The sequence below is a fragment of the Synchiropus splendidus genome, chromosome 14 (genome assembly GCF_027744825.2).
Source record: "Synchiropus splendidus isolate RoL2022-P1 chromosome 14, RoL_Sspl_1.0, whole genome shotgun sequence".
In the NCBI taxonomy this organism is placed as follows: domain Eukaryota; kingdom Metazoa; phylum Chordata; class Actinopteri; order Syngnathiformes; family Callionymidae; genus Synchiropus; species Synchiropus splendidus.
In genome coordinates, this window is record NC_071347.1 from 4,225,655 (window position 1) to 4,243,216 (window position 17,562).

Genomic DNA, 17,562 nt, shown 5'->3' on the forward strand with positions numbered 1-17,562 from the left:
CAGAAGTGCAGAGGCACTTTGATTTCAGAGCTGAGTCACGACATTTCTTGTCTTTTATCTCCAGAAGACCAAGTTGACTTCAACAGTTGTGTGTTTGCCCGACATCAAACGCACTTTCCTTTGAAGTGCTGGGTGAGATGCGACTTGATGTGTGAGGTCGACCTGCAGGTAGAACCGCGAGTGTGTTTGAACTCGCTATCTTTTATCAGCCGAACCTGCCTGACCCCCAACCCACCTCTGGGACGGCCCCCATATCCACCGACCCTCCGCAGCCCGTTGCCAAAACAAGTGTGGAACACCATACTCTGACTGGAAACTGACTGAACAGAGTGGTGTTTTCTTAGGACTCACCTCTGCGCTCTCTAGTCTATTTTGTGAGTTAGTGGTCTACTGCGGACCCCGCCTGCTGATCCACCTCTCCTGACTCCCGTCTGTTTCAGATGTTGTGGAAGTCCTCCTCTCCGTGTTTAGGGAGGAGGCTCGGTTTTGAAGTTTTTCAACTGAATGAAAGGTTACCAAGGTCTGGCGCAGTGTGGCTGCTAGTGATGCGCCAACGAGGCTTCATGAAACAGTGGTCTGTCTGGTGTCATTGGTTTTGTCCTCACCACAAAACCGTGTTCAGAGCAGCTTATCTTTGATCCCTGTGACCAGACTTTCAAATTGGATGCATTGCTCACACGAATTGATACTTAAAATCCATATGTTTCATCATGACCAAACCACTGGGTCTCCCAGGAACCAAGTGTGAAAGCTACTTGATTTTGTGTTTTCATTTGGGCTAGTTTGTCTTTCACTACAATTGTGGCTACATTTTAAATTTATTTGTTTTTGGAAATACAACATACAACATATTTTCCAGTACATGAAACCTTACTTATTAAAACCTCCAAAGATCCATAAAATATGAAAACGTAACCTTCTATATCACAAGTTGTTTAGCTGTTGTTGGCATTATCAATTTCAATTACAAACACTGGAGGTTATGAAAAAGAAGTGGAAGGTTTGATTGATGCAAGTTGGTTTTGTTTTTGAAGACTTCATAACTTCAGAAAATTCCACTCACACGAAAGTTAATCTCAAATATCTCAGAAGTTTTATAAGAGAATGTTTCTGATCATTTCTGTTGCCGGTCATTGACGCGCAGGCTTTCCCTCCTCCACAGTTCCTCAGCACGCTGTTTGCTCCCCTCAACTTCCTGATGGAGAAGGTGGAGAGCATCCTGCCATCCAGCCTCTGGCACCAGCTCACCCGTATCTGACCCATGACCCGGAAACAGGACCTGGACTTTGACCGCCACCCGAACATTGGACAGCTTGAACTGAAAACCAGAGCGCTGCGACGGACTGGACAATTGTTTGCGCGGAGATGACAAACGCCGCCGGAGGCAGCTAACGACACGCGGACGTCACTCTTGGGTTTCACCTTATTTGATCTGTTTTGCCTTTTACAAGGTCTTCGATAATTTAAAAGCTGTTTTGTTGTTCAAAGTGGTGATCTGTTGCCATCAGTAAAAACAGACCAGAAAATCCAATAAAGGACTTTTTGTGTAACGCAGCACAGCGCCGTCCTCCTGCACTTTCCTTTCTCACAATGGAGACTGAAGGTCGGTCCAACTTCCAGACCGGATCCGAGTCAGAACCATGATCACACACACACACAACAAAAGAGAGATCAATGTTTTTATGACAAGGTGCATAGTTACAGATGTCGTTCCTAACATGGTTCGAGCTCCACTTGTTAGCGAGAGTTGAAGCTGCATGGTTGGCTACAAGAATCGGCTGCTTACTTGGTCGTCTACAGTGAAAGTACAAGTGCCTGTTACATAACTATATGTTGACCCACTTCATCATAAACATGTCAGTTGTCCAGTCGTTTAGAAAACGTTCCTCGTCATCTTAAATAAAAGCAGTCAATGTGAATGTGTTCTGTATGCTACTTGTGCGAGGGGCGCCCCCTAGAGACCGGAAAGTTGAAGTACAATACAAGCCAAACTGTATAAACTCAAGTCCGGGCCGGTTTACTGGAGCAGTAGTTTAGGTGTCGCATTGTGGCCCGCGTCACGTCTGAGTCTTGCACGTGTGCACGTCCACCTGCTGGTTGCAGTCTCGGCAGTGCACGGCGCAGCACCAGTGAAACTTGCATTCGCACTTGGTGGTCTGGCTGACCCGCGACGTGTCGTAACCTCGGCCGCAGCACATCACCTCACACCCGTCCACGCCGCGGGACGTCCGGTTGCACACTCGCCCGCCCGTCCCCAAAGACCCTAGAGAGAGAAAACAATCTGAATCTATGGCATCAGCGACTTCCAAAATTGCTTCTTCAGAACAAGTCCAGGGTTTTCTCTAATAAGATTCAAGAGCAGTACGAGTCAGATGAGTCTGATGCTCCACCACTGGGATGGAATCCAGCCTGTCTCACTTCGGATGAAGTTCATTTGTCATGTTTGAGCCAATCGCAGTGGTGAAGAAGGTGAGGAGGAGGAGGAGGAGGAGGGTCGGACCTCAGAGAGATGAGGGATTGATGATAGGAGCAATCTGCTCTCACTCCCACTCTTCATCAGCTGTTCATTTTACTGCAGCATCTCTCCACGAGGAGGAGACAGGCTGGCGTCACTCACACACACGGTCGGCTGGTGAGCCACGCGGCGCGCGAGGCAGGTCAGACGGTGGCACCTGAGCCCTTTGGCTGATATTAAAAGGTGCCATTAAATGACCCCTCGTGGTGTTCCAGTCCATTTCATGCGATATTTTCATCTGCATCCTGAGTATAAAGCTCCCGCTCCTCCTGAATACGTCCCAGTCTTCCACAGACTGGGTAGTGATGGGTTCATGAAGCTTCACGAGACAGTGTCCTTATTCTCTGTGCCCACTAGATGGCACTCTACAGTCTTGGCATTTAAACAACAATATTTTTGAATAAAGAGTGCCACCTACAGAGTTCTGAAAATGAGGACACGCTTTCATGAAGCCGTATCAGCCCATCATTATACGTGGGACTGACACTAGCAGTTCTTTCTAACAGACAAACTTTTGGTCTGAAGAAGCACGAGATGCGTTGAACTCCGTCCCAACAAGTCATTTTATGTAACCTGGAAGCGCTTGAAATACTTTAGTTCAAATTCCGAGCTACTTTAAGACACATAAAAAGAAAGAGCACAAAAAAATGCATTTGATAGCCATTATTAGAACCACCTTGGTGAAATTTGACTTGTCACACGTCGATACAGTCAGCTACAAAGGCTAGAAAAGCAAACCTTTTCCAGACTGGTATTCACGAGTGATGGCCCAGTGAGGAGTCATGAAACAGTGTCCTTATTTTTAGAGCTCAGTAGGTGGTGCTGTTGTTTTAAACAAGGGGGAATTTTCATTGAAATGGCTGTTCAAATCCAAAGACAGCGCCATCTGGGGGTCTCTGAAAATAAGGACACTGTTTCATGAAGCCTCATGAGCGCATCACGAGTATGCACAGTCTGATCAGTTAATATATGAATTTCGTTGGCTCAGAACTTGGCCATCCTGTGCCGCAGCCATCAAAATCTCTAGTGCTGAAGAACACACACATATAGCCGACCTCTCTGGCTGGTGTCGGATCGATTCTCGTTCAAGTGACTAGTGCCGTTCACCTGACAGGACCTTTGTCTGACTGATCACATGATCGATGAACTGTTCCGGCGACTCCTGCTGTGTAAATAAGGTTTGGGGAAACACGGCTTCATGTACCATCTCGACCTGCCTTCAGGAATTTGCTGCTGTTTACTCTCCGAGCAGAGGTGGTCCCTCGCCAGGTGATGTGTCCGGGCAGGAGCACAAGCCCCGCCTCCTCTCTGGCAGCGCGCCCGCCTGTCATGCCTGGTATGCTGCTCGGGGTGACATCACGGCCAGAGTCCTCCTCGCTCCCGTGGTGTCTGCTTATTGAATTAAGATGAGGGGGCGCCGAGAGATGAGTTTAGCACCTGAGCCTGGCCGGGGCCCCGCCGGGGGCCGGGGGAAATTGATTTCACACTTTAAAGAGGCACAAAGGCGAGTCGGAGTGTCTGTGTGTTCCCAGGATGATTGAGGGCCAGTTTGCATGTCTTCTGCTGCTCTGTGTGTGTGTCTGGACTTTCACTGGATAGAGTTCACACACACACACCAGTGGTTCCCAGGATGCCCCAGAGCAACCGCTGTGTCCGAGTCAGATTTGGACCATGGGCTCGTCCACCTGGGGCCGTCCACACACTTCCAGAAGCTTCCACTGTCACGACCTCCCAGCTCACTCTCCGCACCGTGTCAAGATTACATCTAACTCACCTCACCGTCTGTGTCGTGGTGTTTGATCTCACTGTGATCTGCCGCTTTCAGCCTCACAAACAAGCTGGATCCACGGACAAGGACTAGCTGTTGTAGGTGGGAACTGGACAAGCCAGCCACACCACCAGGATGAGAAGGTGCATGTGATGATGGTGAGGGGAAGGTAAACCAGGAGGCCACCGATGGTGTCAGGCTTCTGAAGGTCAGCAGAGAAGCTACTTATCACCTGTTGCGTATGGACAGGAGGTCTGGTTCCACGTGTCTCAGAGGATGTCAGTGCATCTGTATCATTTATTATGGGCTAATGAAGCCTCACGAAACAGTCTCCTCATTTTTCGAGCCCACTAGATGCAAGATGGACGACCATATTTCAACACAACTTTCATGGCCGGTTGGAAATGTGCTAACTGAGAAGAGATTTGATTTTGGTGGAGTTCCATTGGTCAGCGTGGACAACATGTGGTATATTCAGTTCAGTCTTGACTCAGTCTGATGTCAGGTGGTCTCATCACCTCTGGCCTCGCCTCTCCTTTTCACGTGCCCCTTCATCACATCCATGAAGCTCAACGGTTGTCTTCCTTTTTGCTTCTACTCTTTGTTCAACATGTCTGTTGTCTCTCCCCATGTGACCAAAGCACCTGGCCTCCCTGATGTTCTCCCAGCTTCTCCACATGGTCCTCTAAAACACCTGTTAATCCTACAGTAACTCCCAGCGACCCACTGCAGTCCCCACACAGAGCCCAGTTCCTAGTTAACCCTGTTTATTTCAAGCCAATATGGCTGCCATTCTCAACTTTGACAAACTCCCTCTCTGGTCTGAGAGCAGCGCTGGCGCTCTTCAGAGTCTCATGAACACGACCTGCCGAAGGTGACTTATTTTGGCCAGTAGAAACTCTTCTAAAAATACAAGCCGGCCTGCGTTCCTCTGCGTTTGTTGTGTGGAAGAGCAGCTACTCTGCCCCCCAGAATCTTGCCCTTGAGCATGTGTGTGTTTGTGTGCGCCCGTCCAGCGCCAGTGATTTATAGTGATGTGTGGCTTCTAAGGTTTCAGCTCACAGAAGTGTGTAATGGCTCTTAAACTGGCCGACACCTGATCGCCGCGGATCATCGGCTGCCCGAGAGGCAACACACACACACACGCACGCACACACACACACACACAAAAGCCTCTCGCAAAGACTCTGTCATGCTCACACTATTTATTTGCAGATACCACACATCGAAGGTTTAATGCCACGGCTTCAGCTGCAGAAACACATTTTGTTTGAGACATTTAAAGTCCAGAAATTTTCTCGAGATACATTAAAAATCATTGCCAGAGAATGAAGCTAGTCACCAAGCTGAATCCTGCGCTTGGTGGAGACGAATCAACAGTACCTGATATAGGGCTAACACTTACTACTGCGTACTTTCTTGCCTTTCATTTTGACACAACTACATGTCAAGTATACAAGAGTACAAGTGTACTACAGTGAGAGTGAAAAAACTTGCAATACGCAGAAAGAGTATAATACCACCTCATTAAGGAACAAAATTTGAGTGTGTACAAAAATATCCCTGCGATTTATAGATGACGTGTAAGATCATTACACAGAGTCTTTATGACAAATATGTTTTACATCAGAATAAGAAAACTCCAGTTCCAGAGATGAGCGAATGCTAGTGTTCCGATGAGCCTCTGAACTGTTTCAAACTTCAACTTTCCGTCCATCTACACACTCTCATCTAGTCTCTTTCATCATGGATGCTTCAGTGAGATTGTACGATCTGCTGCACTGTTCCATCTTATACGCGATGAATCTCTCATTTGCATCCATTCATGATTTTCATCTGTGATAAATGAATAAAAATGAACCTCTTAAAGTCCCAGCTCTGGCACTGACACATCTCTCCTGAGAGATTCTTATCTATGTCGGTGTCATGCAGCTGCACCTTTTCAAAGACAAAAAAGATATTTCATGGTAATATTTCAGATCACTTGAGGATGTCCGAAAGCTTTTTTCCACCACTTCACTTCTACAGCAGGTGTGGCCAACCAGTCGGAGGCTAAGAGCCACATTGTTTTACTGTGTTGCTCTAAAGAGCCACATCCTACAAATATGTCAGGCTGTAAGGCTCTCCTCACACAGCTGGTCACGTGACTTAGCGGCAGTATAGCGGTTCAAGCACTTGCCTGTGTCACAAGGTTGCTGGTTCGTGTCCGGCATATGTCTCTTGTGCATATATTTTTAAAGTTCAAACATTTTACCAAGATGCTCCTCGAAATATCTAGTGGCGTAGATAGAAATGTGTGTGCCATTTATTTTACTTTTTACGTGGCTCATGCCACCAATAACATGGTCCCGGTCTGTGTGTGTGAGCGACGCTGCAGACTGGTGCGTCTCATCTTCACTCCACTGAATCAAACTACGTCACAATGATCAGCTATGAAGAATAGGTGAAACACATGGCATACGTTTGGTTTAGGGAATGACAAATATTTTGACATTTCAGAATGGCTCTTACTTTTTCATCTATTGGCCAGGTCTGTTCTACGGTTTCTGACTACATTTGTGTCCCACTCATTCTCACTCCTTGTCAGTGGAGGAGGACCATGACAGAGGACACACGGCGCGCTCTCCGCTCTCCAAATCGCCGACCACACCCCAAGGTCACCTAAGGTGCTACTGTATACCTATACCAATGTCATACTCACGACACCAACAAAATATGAGTGAGTGTTCACAATCATCTCAGACCCAACCATTCCCTTTGAACTGCCAGAAATGGCGCTGGAGAGGCATCAGATTCCATTCTAACCCAAATGACTAGAGGCAGAGTGTACGTTGAAGACGTACCTGACTCGTGATCTCGTATGCAGTAATCCGGCGAGTCCTCGAAGTACACCAGGTCGTTCTTGCTGGGCCGCTTGAAGTGTGCGTGCGCGGCGGTGAAACCGGTTCCGTACTGGTTGACGGCGACCTGCACCGCGCCGTTGTACCTCTTCCGGAGGTGATCGCCGGTGCGTCTGAAGTCGGCCATGGCCAGCCAGCAGGTCCGGACGCTGCAGGAGCCGCTTACGCCGTGACATTTGCACTCCAGATTCATGAAGCGCTTCACTGCCTGTGGGAGGACGCGGGGGGGGTGAGGTCAGGACATTGGACCGGCTAGACGGAGCATTTACAAGCATGAAGCTGTTGCGTGCAAGTCCAGACGTATCTGGGATGGAATCCATTTGTCATCTCTTCCTAATGCCAGCGTCTCTCCTGTGGCTAATTCTGGTCTCTTCATTTCTCCAGTCTGAACCAACCTGCGCTCACCTCGCTCTAAACAAGCAGCGGCTTCAGCTGTCTTCAGATCAAATGAGAAACACAGACGTAAGCAGGAAGCCGAGTCTCCACTGCTCTCACCTTCCTGCCAGCGCGATTGTTGTGCAGGTTCATCAGGGCGCGCGCGTCCCGCTCCTTCCTCTCCTTGGCGTCCACGAAGGCCTGGCTGAAGCGCACGGCGTGGTCCACGTGGTCGCTGCAGCCGCCCCAGTCGAAGGAGCCCTTGTCGTCCTGCGACGAGCCCTTCTTGGTGGGATCACAGGAGCAGGAGTCCAGCTCGCCCTGGCTGCAGGCTCGCGCGAGCGTGTAGACCACGCCGGCCGAGGAGATGGCGTAGACGAACGCCACCTCTCGACTACCTGAGGGGAGGCATTCGAAATGCTTATTTATCCATCATTTCACATGATCTCCTCGCGTGTCCGTTTGACCTTAGAATGTTTTTGGCTTCACTAAACACCATTCACCTCAGTGGAGAGGCCAACTTCTATAGCCTCGAGACAGACGGAGAGAAGAAGCCAGTGAGTCCAGCCTCAGTCTCTCCACCAAGAGAAGTGATTCATTTCATCACATGATGCAACGCATCCACAGTAGAAACACTTGGACAGGAGGGAGACAGAGAACGGCTTCACAAGAACGTCATCACAGCACTGATGGTCTCTGGATGAATTCGATGTTCAACACAAAGGCAAAGTTGCCTTTTGTGTCCCACACTGACGACAAAAGCAGCCTTCAGCGTTGCATGTTGACACATTGGCACGCATGAAAAATGATGCAGTTGGGGTGTGATGGTGCCCCATTCGTTCTACGTTGGATAATGTTGGATTATGCTTTAAACCCCCACAAACGGCCGTTTGCATGGATAGCAACTGACAGCCAGCTGCCTTTTTCAGTCATTATGGGACGCAAAAGGCCATTTTCCCAACATCAATATATCTATGGGAGTGAGGATGTGTTGGCACAAACATAAACCCTGCCGCTCTGCTTTCTCTCAAGATATGTTCACACCCAATAGGGTTTGCGGACACTTGTCTCACCACTCACATCCAAGTCGCATCTCCAGTTGTTCTTAAAAACACTTGGCTGGCAGTGGGTCTAAACTTCGTGGAGGTTCAAACATGGCCTGTTAGAGAAGTGGAACTGCAGCCCATTATATACTATGGAAGTATAATAGAAGCAAAAAAGATTTGGACTCCACCCTGTCAGTTTCCATCAGTTTCTCTTCCAGTTCAGATTTTTTCTCTCTGCATACGTCGTAAAATCTGAGCTCCGATTAGTTCACGTTCCACAACTTAGAGATTTTTCCACTTCAGCGGTTGGTGCGTCAAATGCCATCTGAAATGTGCCGCTAGAATTGCGTTGAAAGTGCAACCCTGTCACCCCAAATGTGTCAAACCCCACACGCCCACAGTTGGTCTCACACTGCTACACTGGCTGGACATGTAAAGCAGTTGCTGTGAAGCCCTAGATTACTTTGAATGTGCCTTGAAATGGCATTTGTTGTTCAGGTATCTGTCATCGGTGAATGAGCCATGAGAAAAATGTAGTGATTGAATGCTGAGATGCTCAGGAGGTGTGGCTTCAGGGGAGAGTCTGAAGAGTGGAGGTTGGACTTCAAATTCAAATTGCAGCCTGTTCAAAGTTGCCTCCCTGATTTTTAACACCCAGGTATGATATAATTGGATATAAAGCAAAACAATCTGTTGAATCAGGAACATTACAGTAGTGATGGGCCAGTGAGGCTTCATGAAACAGTGTTCTTATTTTTAGAGCCCAGTAGGTGGCGCTGTTGGTTTAAAAATGAGGGATGTTTCATTGAAATGGCTGCTCAGTGTCTTTATTTTCAAAATAAAGAGGCTGTTTCATGAAGCCTCACTGGCCCATCACTACACACTTGATCATATGAGGTGCTATATTTTTTGTAGCCGACCCCCTGGTTGTCGTGTTTTTCATGTGCTGGACTGTCCGATGACACACTGCCTACAGCGGGTGGAGAAATGTGACCCTATCGAAAGACTAATGTGGCAACATACAACGAGTCCTGCGCCACCATTGGACGCCCAAGTCCACTGGATGGTTACTCACATAAAAGCTCAAAAGACATCTGTGTTCACGTCACTGTTTCCGCACCACTTGGCTGTTTCATCTGAGCGATAACAAACAGACAACAACACTTTCTGCAATATTTATAGTTCAATTACCATCGGCCCCTCAGACAGACCAAACCATTTGGATTGAACACAGATAAGCTCTGCTGACAAACACCCAGGAAGATCTGTGAAGTGACTCAACCTGAACTATCTTTTCATTAACAACTGCGCAGCTTTGATCTTGACTGTGATGTTGGAGATGTGGTGCCTTCAGATCTGTCTTTTACCTGTGTGTACGTGTTTGTTTGTGTTTCACTGCGGCGCTGAAGAAGAAGAACACTTCATCTGCTTCCAACGTGCTTTAAACTGCTGCCATTTACCAGCAGCGCCTGGATCAAAATCGCTTATCTCCTTCTACATGTAACCGATGAGAGATGAGTGAGCGAGATGAAGGTGTGTGTGTGTGTGCAGTAAACCATAACAGAGTGAAGCACGAAAAGTGATGACAGCAAGTGTTTTAAATAATTGTTAATTTCTGGCATTCTAGAGTTGCTTGACATCATCTCGTCTGGCGCTCGGGAATCACATGGACATAGTGCAAAAAGGCCAAGTACAAATAACTGTTCGGTTCAAGTCCAAACATCTAAACATCAGCCGCACAGACACAGACACATTTGTGGGAGAATAAGTTCTAGACTCCTCAAATCCAATGATTTGTTTAACATTATTGTATTCATAACTATAAAGGAACAGGGATTATCCTCCTTGTTTTATGTGAAATAATTTCACAAAAAAAGAACGTTACCTTATTGTTACTCTGACAGATCACCGCCAAAATAATAATTAAATTTAATTTTTAAGTTAAAAAATGACTTCAATTAGGTTTGATGATGTAAAGCTGAAAGACTTCAGGAGTATTTTCTCCTCTAGTGATGAGAAAAAAATCATTTTAATAAGCATTTTATTTTGCAGTATTCTATTGTGAAAGGACTGAACTGGCTGGAGCTGACTGAATTGTACTGTCTAAGCCAGAACTCCACAGACTGGATCGTATGAAAGAAGTGCGACCTCTGGTTCACTTGATGATCTGCTGTAACAATAAGACCACAGCTCCTTTGAGTCCACATACTGCAACATATATTGGCTGCATCTGGCCTGCAGTGGCCAGTAGCAGTCGCATGGATCAACGTCTAAACCTCTGACATTACTGACCGTGACAAAACGGGAATGTTGGTGCAATGTTTTCTGACTAAAGCATATTCTGACTATTTCAAGTCACGGGATCACATCAGTGCAGAAGATCATTGGAGCAAAACCTTCAGCCCACTGTTGTTGCCCATTTACATTCAAATTTACTTTATGTATTGGTTTGGACAGCAGGTGGCAGCAGCGTTCCAGAACTCACTCAAGCAACACACACATTAACATAAACCAGTGCGAGCAAGATACTCAATTGTGTGGCTGCTCATGATGGGCTGATGAGGCTTCATGAAACAGTGTCCCTTTTGTCGGTGCTCAGTAGGTGGCGCTCTTGGTCTAAAGCTTAAGCGAGTTTTCATGGTGATGGTTGCTCAATTCCAGAGATTTTAGAGCAAAAAACAGGACACTGTTTCATGAAGCCTTTACACACCACACTATAAAAGTTAATAACGTGTGCAACACTGGAACAACATTCTGTTGTTGAAAGTTCAGACAGTTTTTCCAGTGAAGAGATTACGGAGCAGTGAGCGTGGCCTGACTAAGATACCACACAGTTTTCCCAGCATGCTACAACTAGCGTTGTGGATGGAGCCCAAACAGCCAATCATAAAGAAGCTTTCTGCGGCCTCTGAGAGTGGTTGCAGGTTAATGCTGTGCAGGAGATGGTGTGAACAGACAACAGGAGCGGCAACTACACGATAAGGTTGAGCACAACGCTACAAAGTAATAGAGGTGTAACAGTAAGTAAGAACTGCATTTCTGTATGGTTCTCAGTTTTAATGTCTCAGTTCAGTACAGCAAAACGAGAAAAAAAATAAGCTTTTAGTTTCCTTAAAAATACAGCATCAATAGGTTTTGTCTTTAACTCCAAATTAAATTAACATAATAGAATGAAGAATCAAAATATTTCACAAAAATGATCGACTTTGGAGCTTAAAGGTTTGTGTGTCCATGCGCTCCTCTTATACATAATGCTGTATTTTGGATTTTCAAGTCAATTTCATTTTTTTGGTTTATTTGTCTGGTGTCTTTGTCTGACTGTATCATTGCTTTGTGTGTGCCTTTAATGTTCAATGCTGCTATGCATCCATCATTTCTCCATTGGAGAATAACAAAGGCAATATAATCTAATAGGTTTGGCTTGTTTATTTTCAAAAATGTCTCAAAACCTGCTCAAAGTCCTAAGCTACACGCTCAGGGTTATGACTCAAAAAAATGTAAAAATGATGCTTGTAAAAAATTGTGTTTGTAAAAATTGAAGAGACGAAAACATGGTGGTTTTTTTCCACTCACCTAAGTGTATTTTAGGTTGCTTTTATCTGCTGGCAAAAAACAGAACAGTGCACTGCATGAGTGTGTGTGTGCATGTAAAAATGTTTGTCTTGAACAAGACACTGATCTTAGGAGGACATTTAGGTTGGTCCTCGTGAGGTATTGAGGTTTGAAACTTCAAAATAACTGGGTCATTATATTTAGGTTGAACTTTGGTTCAGAGCTCTGGTTAAGTTTAGGTGGTTTAGGGCGAGAGGCTGGGGAAAGCCTTATGGCAATGAGAGGTCCTCACAAGGATAGAAATAGATGTGTGTGTGTGTGTGTCCACTTGGTCCAGCAGCTCAGTTGAGTGTGGCTAAGGAGGTTAACACTGAGGGAACACGATGTAATTGTTTGAAATTAGCCGGCTGACATTGACAATAAGGAGCTTCTGCTGGGGCCTCCACATGCGGCGATAATGCTGTGTGACACGTCCGGGGCCCGGCTGGGAGGTCTGAATACCACACGGCTGATTAGAGGCCCCGACATGAAACGGACTAAGTCGAAGGATCCGCCTGGCAGGTTAAATCTCAGGGCATGGGAGAGGAACATCCTCCCGCCGCCTCCCGATGATCCTGCGCTGGCAATAAAAAAAGATTAGGACTTGTTATAACAAGTCCTCAGAAGAAGATGAGAGTCGGGCGGCGGAGGGATGAAGTGACACGTCTGACTTGACAGGATGCTTCTGTCCGCAGAGCGCGTCTGTCACGGCCGGCTATTCATTACCTGTTAATCATTTCAATCCCCGCTGTTTCGAATGGCACGTCGCCGCCGGCCAGGACCCAGTCTGGCCCTCGGAAAGTGCTCCTGCCGGATAAACACTGCTAATGGCCGCACGAGGGTCTTGAAAGTGGCGGGATTAGATTTTATTTGGACGATGTCAACATCCTTCATGAGAACAAGGTGAGAAGAGAATATCGCTTTTCAACAGGTTCCACAGAGAAGGGAACTGGAGTCGGCCTGCACCACAGCTTCGGACTGAACGTGCCACAGGTTCTGCCAGCCAGCGCACCACCATGGGACAAAATGACCCACGCAGACTTGGATTTAGCTGCGGGACCTTTTTCTTCAAATGCTTCTCTGTCCTGTTTAATATTTACCACTGAGATTGAGATGAAAACCATTTGTTTTTCATGACTATTTAAACATTTATTTCTTTACACTTTTAGACGCTACACCCCGGAATATCAACAAGCATTTGAGAAACAAGACTTTGACAGGGATCACAGTCAGACACGCAACATGGGGGTGGAAATGATTTGCTACAGTTCATTAGCCATCCACATGTCACAGGAGGCCTCCAAACCATCACCAACCATCTCAAGGATGAACAGTACATTTGTGATTTCTCGTCCTGGAACCCCTTCAATATGAAGATCCGCTATTGTTTAAGATCAAGTTTCACGCATGAGGATTGGGCGACTGGTGTGATGACTCACCAGCTCAGCAGAGGATCAGCTTGGACATAAAAGTACCAAGGTTTACTTTGGGGATCAATGCATCGGAGGGATAAAGCAGTTACATAAAAGGACCCTGTTACAGACTCCTTTTGATGCTTGCGTTACACTTTTTGAGGACCAAATCATGCATTTGTCGACTCACTTGATCTAAAGCAATGGGCTGTTCTAACAAATGTAGATCGGTGTATGATATTATGGTTCAAGCTCTTTACAGTTTAGGTGGCACGACTTGACAAGAAAACTTGGGCACCTCAACAAAGCTATAAATATCTCAGCTAACTTTCTGGCAATCTCACTCACCGTCCCACACACACGCAATTAAGCCCCAAATTAAAACTGTCAGAAAGCAGTCTGAGACGTTACAAGCACAACAAGGTTCCACTTCCCCGTCATCACACAGTTTCACCAGTGCATTTCAGGATGGATCAAGTTATTCATTCAGAGCTGAGAAACACATGTACGCAGAAAATACAGGATGAAGAGAAGTGAAGGATACATTTGTGATGAACATGAAAACAGATTCATTTACGCAGGTTTGGAAGACTTGAGCTCCTCAGTGTGTAGCTGAATTTAAGGATCAAGTCGTGCATTTGCGCATTAAAAGAGCGTTCAAGATGAACATCTCAACAAAAGGAGTTACCTCGCAATGGGCTGAGTGTAACAAGAAAACAAGACAAAAAAGGAAAGACTAGAACCACAAGCAATGGTGCAGAGCTTCCCAAATAGGCAGAACTGTCTCTCCTCCAATCTTGAGTCGAATGAAAGGAAACTGATGACAGAGCGGCGGAACCCTCTCATTATTTTATGTAGGAAGACACCTGTGCAACACGGCACCCAAGTGCAGACCAGCCAAAACACTCCAGGAGATAAGTTACTTTCTGTTATACCTCATATATACCTATATAGTTATTATATATATATATATGTACAGTATTTTATAGAAGAATCACTTCATTGTACGGGCAGAACCGAGATCTTTGCAGGTTTAGGAAGAGTTCACAACTCTCAAAAAGCTCACACTGAAACATGAACATGAGCTCACAATGTTTACATAAAACATCAAACTTAATCTGGATTAAAATTAAAGCAAACCCATATATTCGCACAGAACTCTATAATGTGACATTAACAAATCTGCATGAAAATATCAAACTTTTACTGACCAAAAACAAACCTGGCTCTCTGACACCTGATTAAGTGTATGGTGATTTAGAGGAACATTTGACTTGTTTCTCAAGCAAACAAAAAATATTTGTCAAGCATTTCTATTGAAACCTTTAAACAAGAACCTCACATTTCATATTATAAGTTCTAATAATTCATGGAGACAAGTCAGCTGGCTTGGGATTCTAATCTTACATTATTATGATGAGTCACAAGAGAAATTAGTTTTGTTTATTTGAATCAATTTCCTGTATCGCAAATATGCTTCCTAATCAATGCTCAACATGTACATTTAAAAAAAATATTTTTTTCATCTTAACTAAATCTGTGGATTGATGGTGAAATAATTTCTATGTAACTGAGTGGAAAAGGTCTAAATATTGAGATAATCCAAAGACCAACATCAACTCCACTCTGCAATGAGGAATTCAAGCACTTCTTTATCTGTTAAGCTTAAACACAATTTGAAGGCGTTTCAAGCGTATCAGTCGGACCAAAGTTTAGGAAAGCATGTTTCTTATAAACACAGGAACAGACACAGATAGGACTCCGCTCCACTGACGTGATAAATGTACAAGTGTAAAGTGAGACGCGTTGAGGAATGTGATCCTGCGAGGGTGAAAACAAAAAGATATCTGCCAAGTGAACAACCTTTTTTTCCCAGAAACTTTCAGTTACATTTGGATTCATCATATGTGTCAGGACTCTTGCCCTCAGAGCTGACTGACAGATCAAACGCTTGACGGTGTTACGGTCATTGTTTTTGTGTTGGGGGAATTCCTAATCTGTTCAAGGAGAACTGTGCAGGATCAGCTTTTGACTGCTCCACACCTACTGGCACTGTCAATGACAGTTTAAAAAAAAATAACATTGGGGAAAATTAATTCAGACAAAATGATTGACAGCTGCAGAAAATTGTTAAAACAAATTTAAAAATACTTTTGCATCATGCTTTAATTCTCCACTGCTCGCAAGTAAATAATGTACATGCATATTCATTTAAAGGGAGCATTAAATAATATTTAATAATGTAACTTGATTCTAATAAAACTCTAAAAATAAATAAATAGATACCATCACAACTAATGGTATGGGTGGTTAAAATGAAGTTCTGTAGTTAAGGTACTCATAAGTGCATATTTTTACTTTGGCATTGATTTTCATTTAATAATGCCACTTCTGACAGAGCTACAAACTAATGGTGCCTTTAAAGTTAATACGGAAACATCAGAGCTGATTTTTGTTATGAGATCTTCTTTTTTTTTTTTTTTTTTTTTTTTTCAAATAATGTGTATTTTTTTCATGCAAAACACAATTTGCAACAACAATTGTGTCAGGCAAAATGAAGATGAAAAATACTGCGTACAATTCTACTGGACGTTTTGAACGACCGACGGCTGAAAGTCGATGTTCTAAAATAAAGCGATAAAAGCAGCACTCACTACGCAGCAGCAGGCGTCCGAACAGGTTGTGGTCCCTGGCCATTGTTCTGCAGTTCCAGCGGTGGTTCCGGAACTGATGCTGGCACTCGGATATCCAGTCCTTCATCCCGGCGCCGATGGCCTGCATCACTTTGGGATTTTGGCGGCACAGTTGGCGCTGCTTGTTGACCAGTCCAGGGATGTTGTCGCACATGACCTGGGAGCCCAGGGTCCCCATGTACCTGCAGGACCCAGACAGAGGGCGAGATCACTGCACTTTCTATGGCATCACCTGTCTTCCACGTTCAGTTCCCATGATCGAACTGCAAAATATTATCGTTTCATAAACCTGTCGGACCACACTGTCCACGGGGAAGAAACCCTGGCAGTGAGGACGATGGGAATGAATTAGCAAGGCAGCACATGGGGAGATTAAAAGAGCTCAAATGACTTTATATTGGAAACGCGTCTGTGGAAATATGCGAGAGGCGTGTGATGGACATGCAGCCGAGTGAGAAGGGAAGACGCAATGATCCGTCTGAGAACAGCTTTGTTTTGCACAAACTTGTAAAGCACTGGAATAAAAGTGACAATGCATTGCGGGGTTTGCTCGGTGCAACTTGGAGTAGACGCGAATGGGACTCACCACCATGACGCGTCCACCTCGGGCGTCAGCCAGCAGATTGCAACAGACAGATACAAACATATTCCACTTGGCAATAAGTTCATATTAAGCAAAGTTGGGTTCTTTATGGATCTGGACGGATCATTTCCACCGATGAAAAGTGCGCACCTCCACTGTGGGAACGGTCTCCAAATAAAGATCAGATTATCAAATGAATCATCACGGCACTGTCTTCTGGATGGTTCAAAAAACAAACCAAAAAAAAGTCCACGCGTCGTCGGAGCCGAAGAGCGTTTATTAGGAGGGAAAGTGGAGCAATAGTCCTGCGGGAGATTTCCAGCGCTGATAGTCCAAATGATGCGCTATCAGGTTTAAATTGCTTGACGCGAGAGGGTGGGCAGAGTCTGGGCTCAGGAATGAGACGTCTGCGAGTATCTGTTCAGGCTGGTTTGACACCAGACGGTCTTGGCCCGGGTCCAGACCCGAGTGAGATGCGGTCCAGGTGACCCGGCTGCAGGGAGAGCGGCTCATCCGGAGGGGCGCAAAACACCCAGTTTGGGGCGCAAAAAAAAAAAAAAAAAAAAAGACAGCGAGGTCAGACTTCTGGTGACAATGACCGGGGAGCTCGGAACACGGAGCGGCGACATGGCCGCGCATTGACGGCCGTCAGCCGTGCGACTTGCAACGATTGGGCATT

At 45.5% G+C, this 17,562-nt stretch overlaps 2 protein-coding genes across 12 annotated transcripts in view; one reads left to right on the forward strand and one right to left on the reverse strand.

The window, feature by feature from the left end:
• The window catches only part of LOC128770486 (suppressor of tumorigenicity 7 protein homolog), a 37,015-nt gene extending 34,987 nt beyond the window's left edge, over positions 1-2,028 (forward strand). For 3 of the 11 annotated variants that reach the window (XM_053885009.1, XM_053884999.1, XM_053885002.1), the window contains one exon: positions 1,163-2,026. In XM_053885009.1, coding sequence (XP_053740984.1) covers positions 1,163-1,258 — 96 coding nt within the window. In that variant the 3' untranslated portion in view covers positions 1,259-2,026. Of the gene's footprint in view, positions 1-1,162 lie in introns of all 11 variants that reach the window. The other 8 variants (XM_053885004.1, XM_053885008.1, XM_053885010.1 and 5 more) reach the window with 7 other exon arrangements.
• wnt2 (wingless-type MMTV integration site family member 2) lies at positions 1,604-17,211 on the reverse strand. Its single transcript, XM_053885011.1, has 5 exons — positions 16,887-17,211; positions 16,262-16,482; positions 7,679-7,956; positions 7,127-7,391; positions 1,604-2,263 (listed from the first exon to the last, which is right to left on the reverse strand). The coding sequence occupies exons 1-5, from the start codon at positions 16,967-16,969 to the stop codon at positions 2,058-2,060; spliced, it is 1,053 nt and encodes a 350-aa protein (XP_053740986.1). The 5' UTR covers positions 16,970-17,211; the 3' UTR covers positions 1,604-2,057.
• Positions 17,212-17,562: the final 351 nt, after the last annotated feature.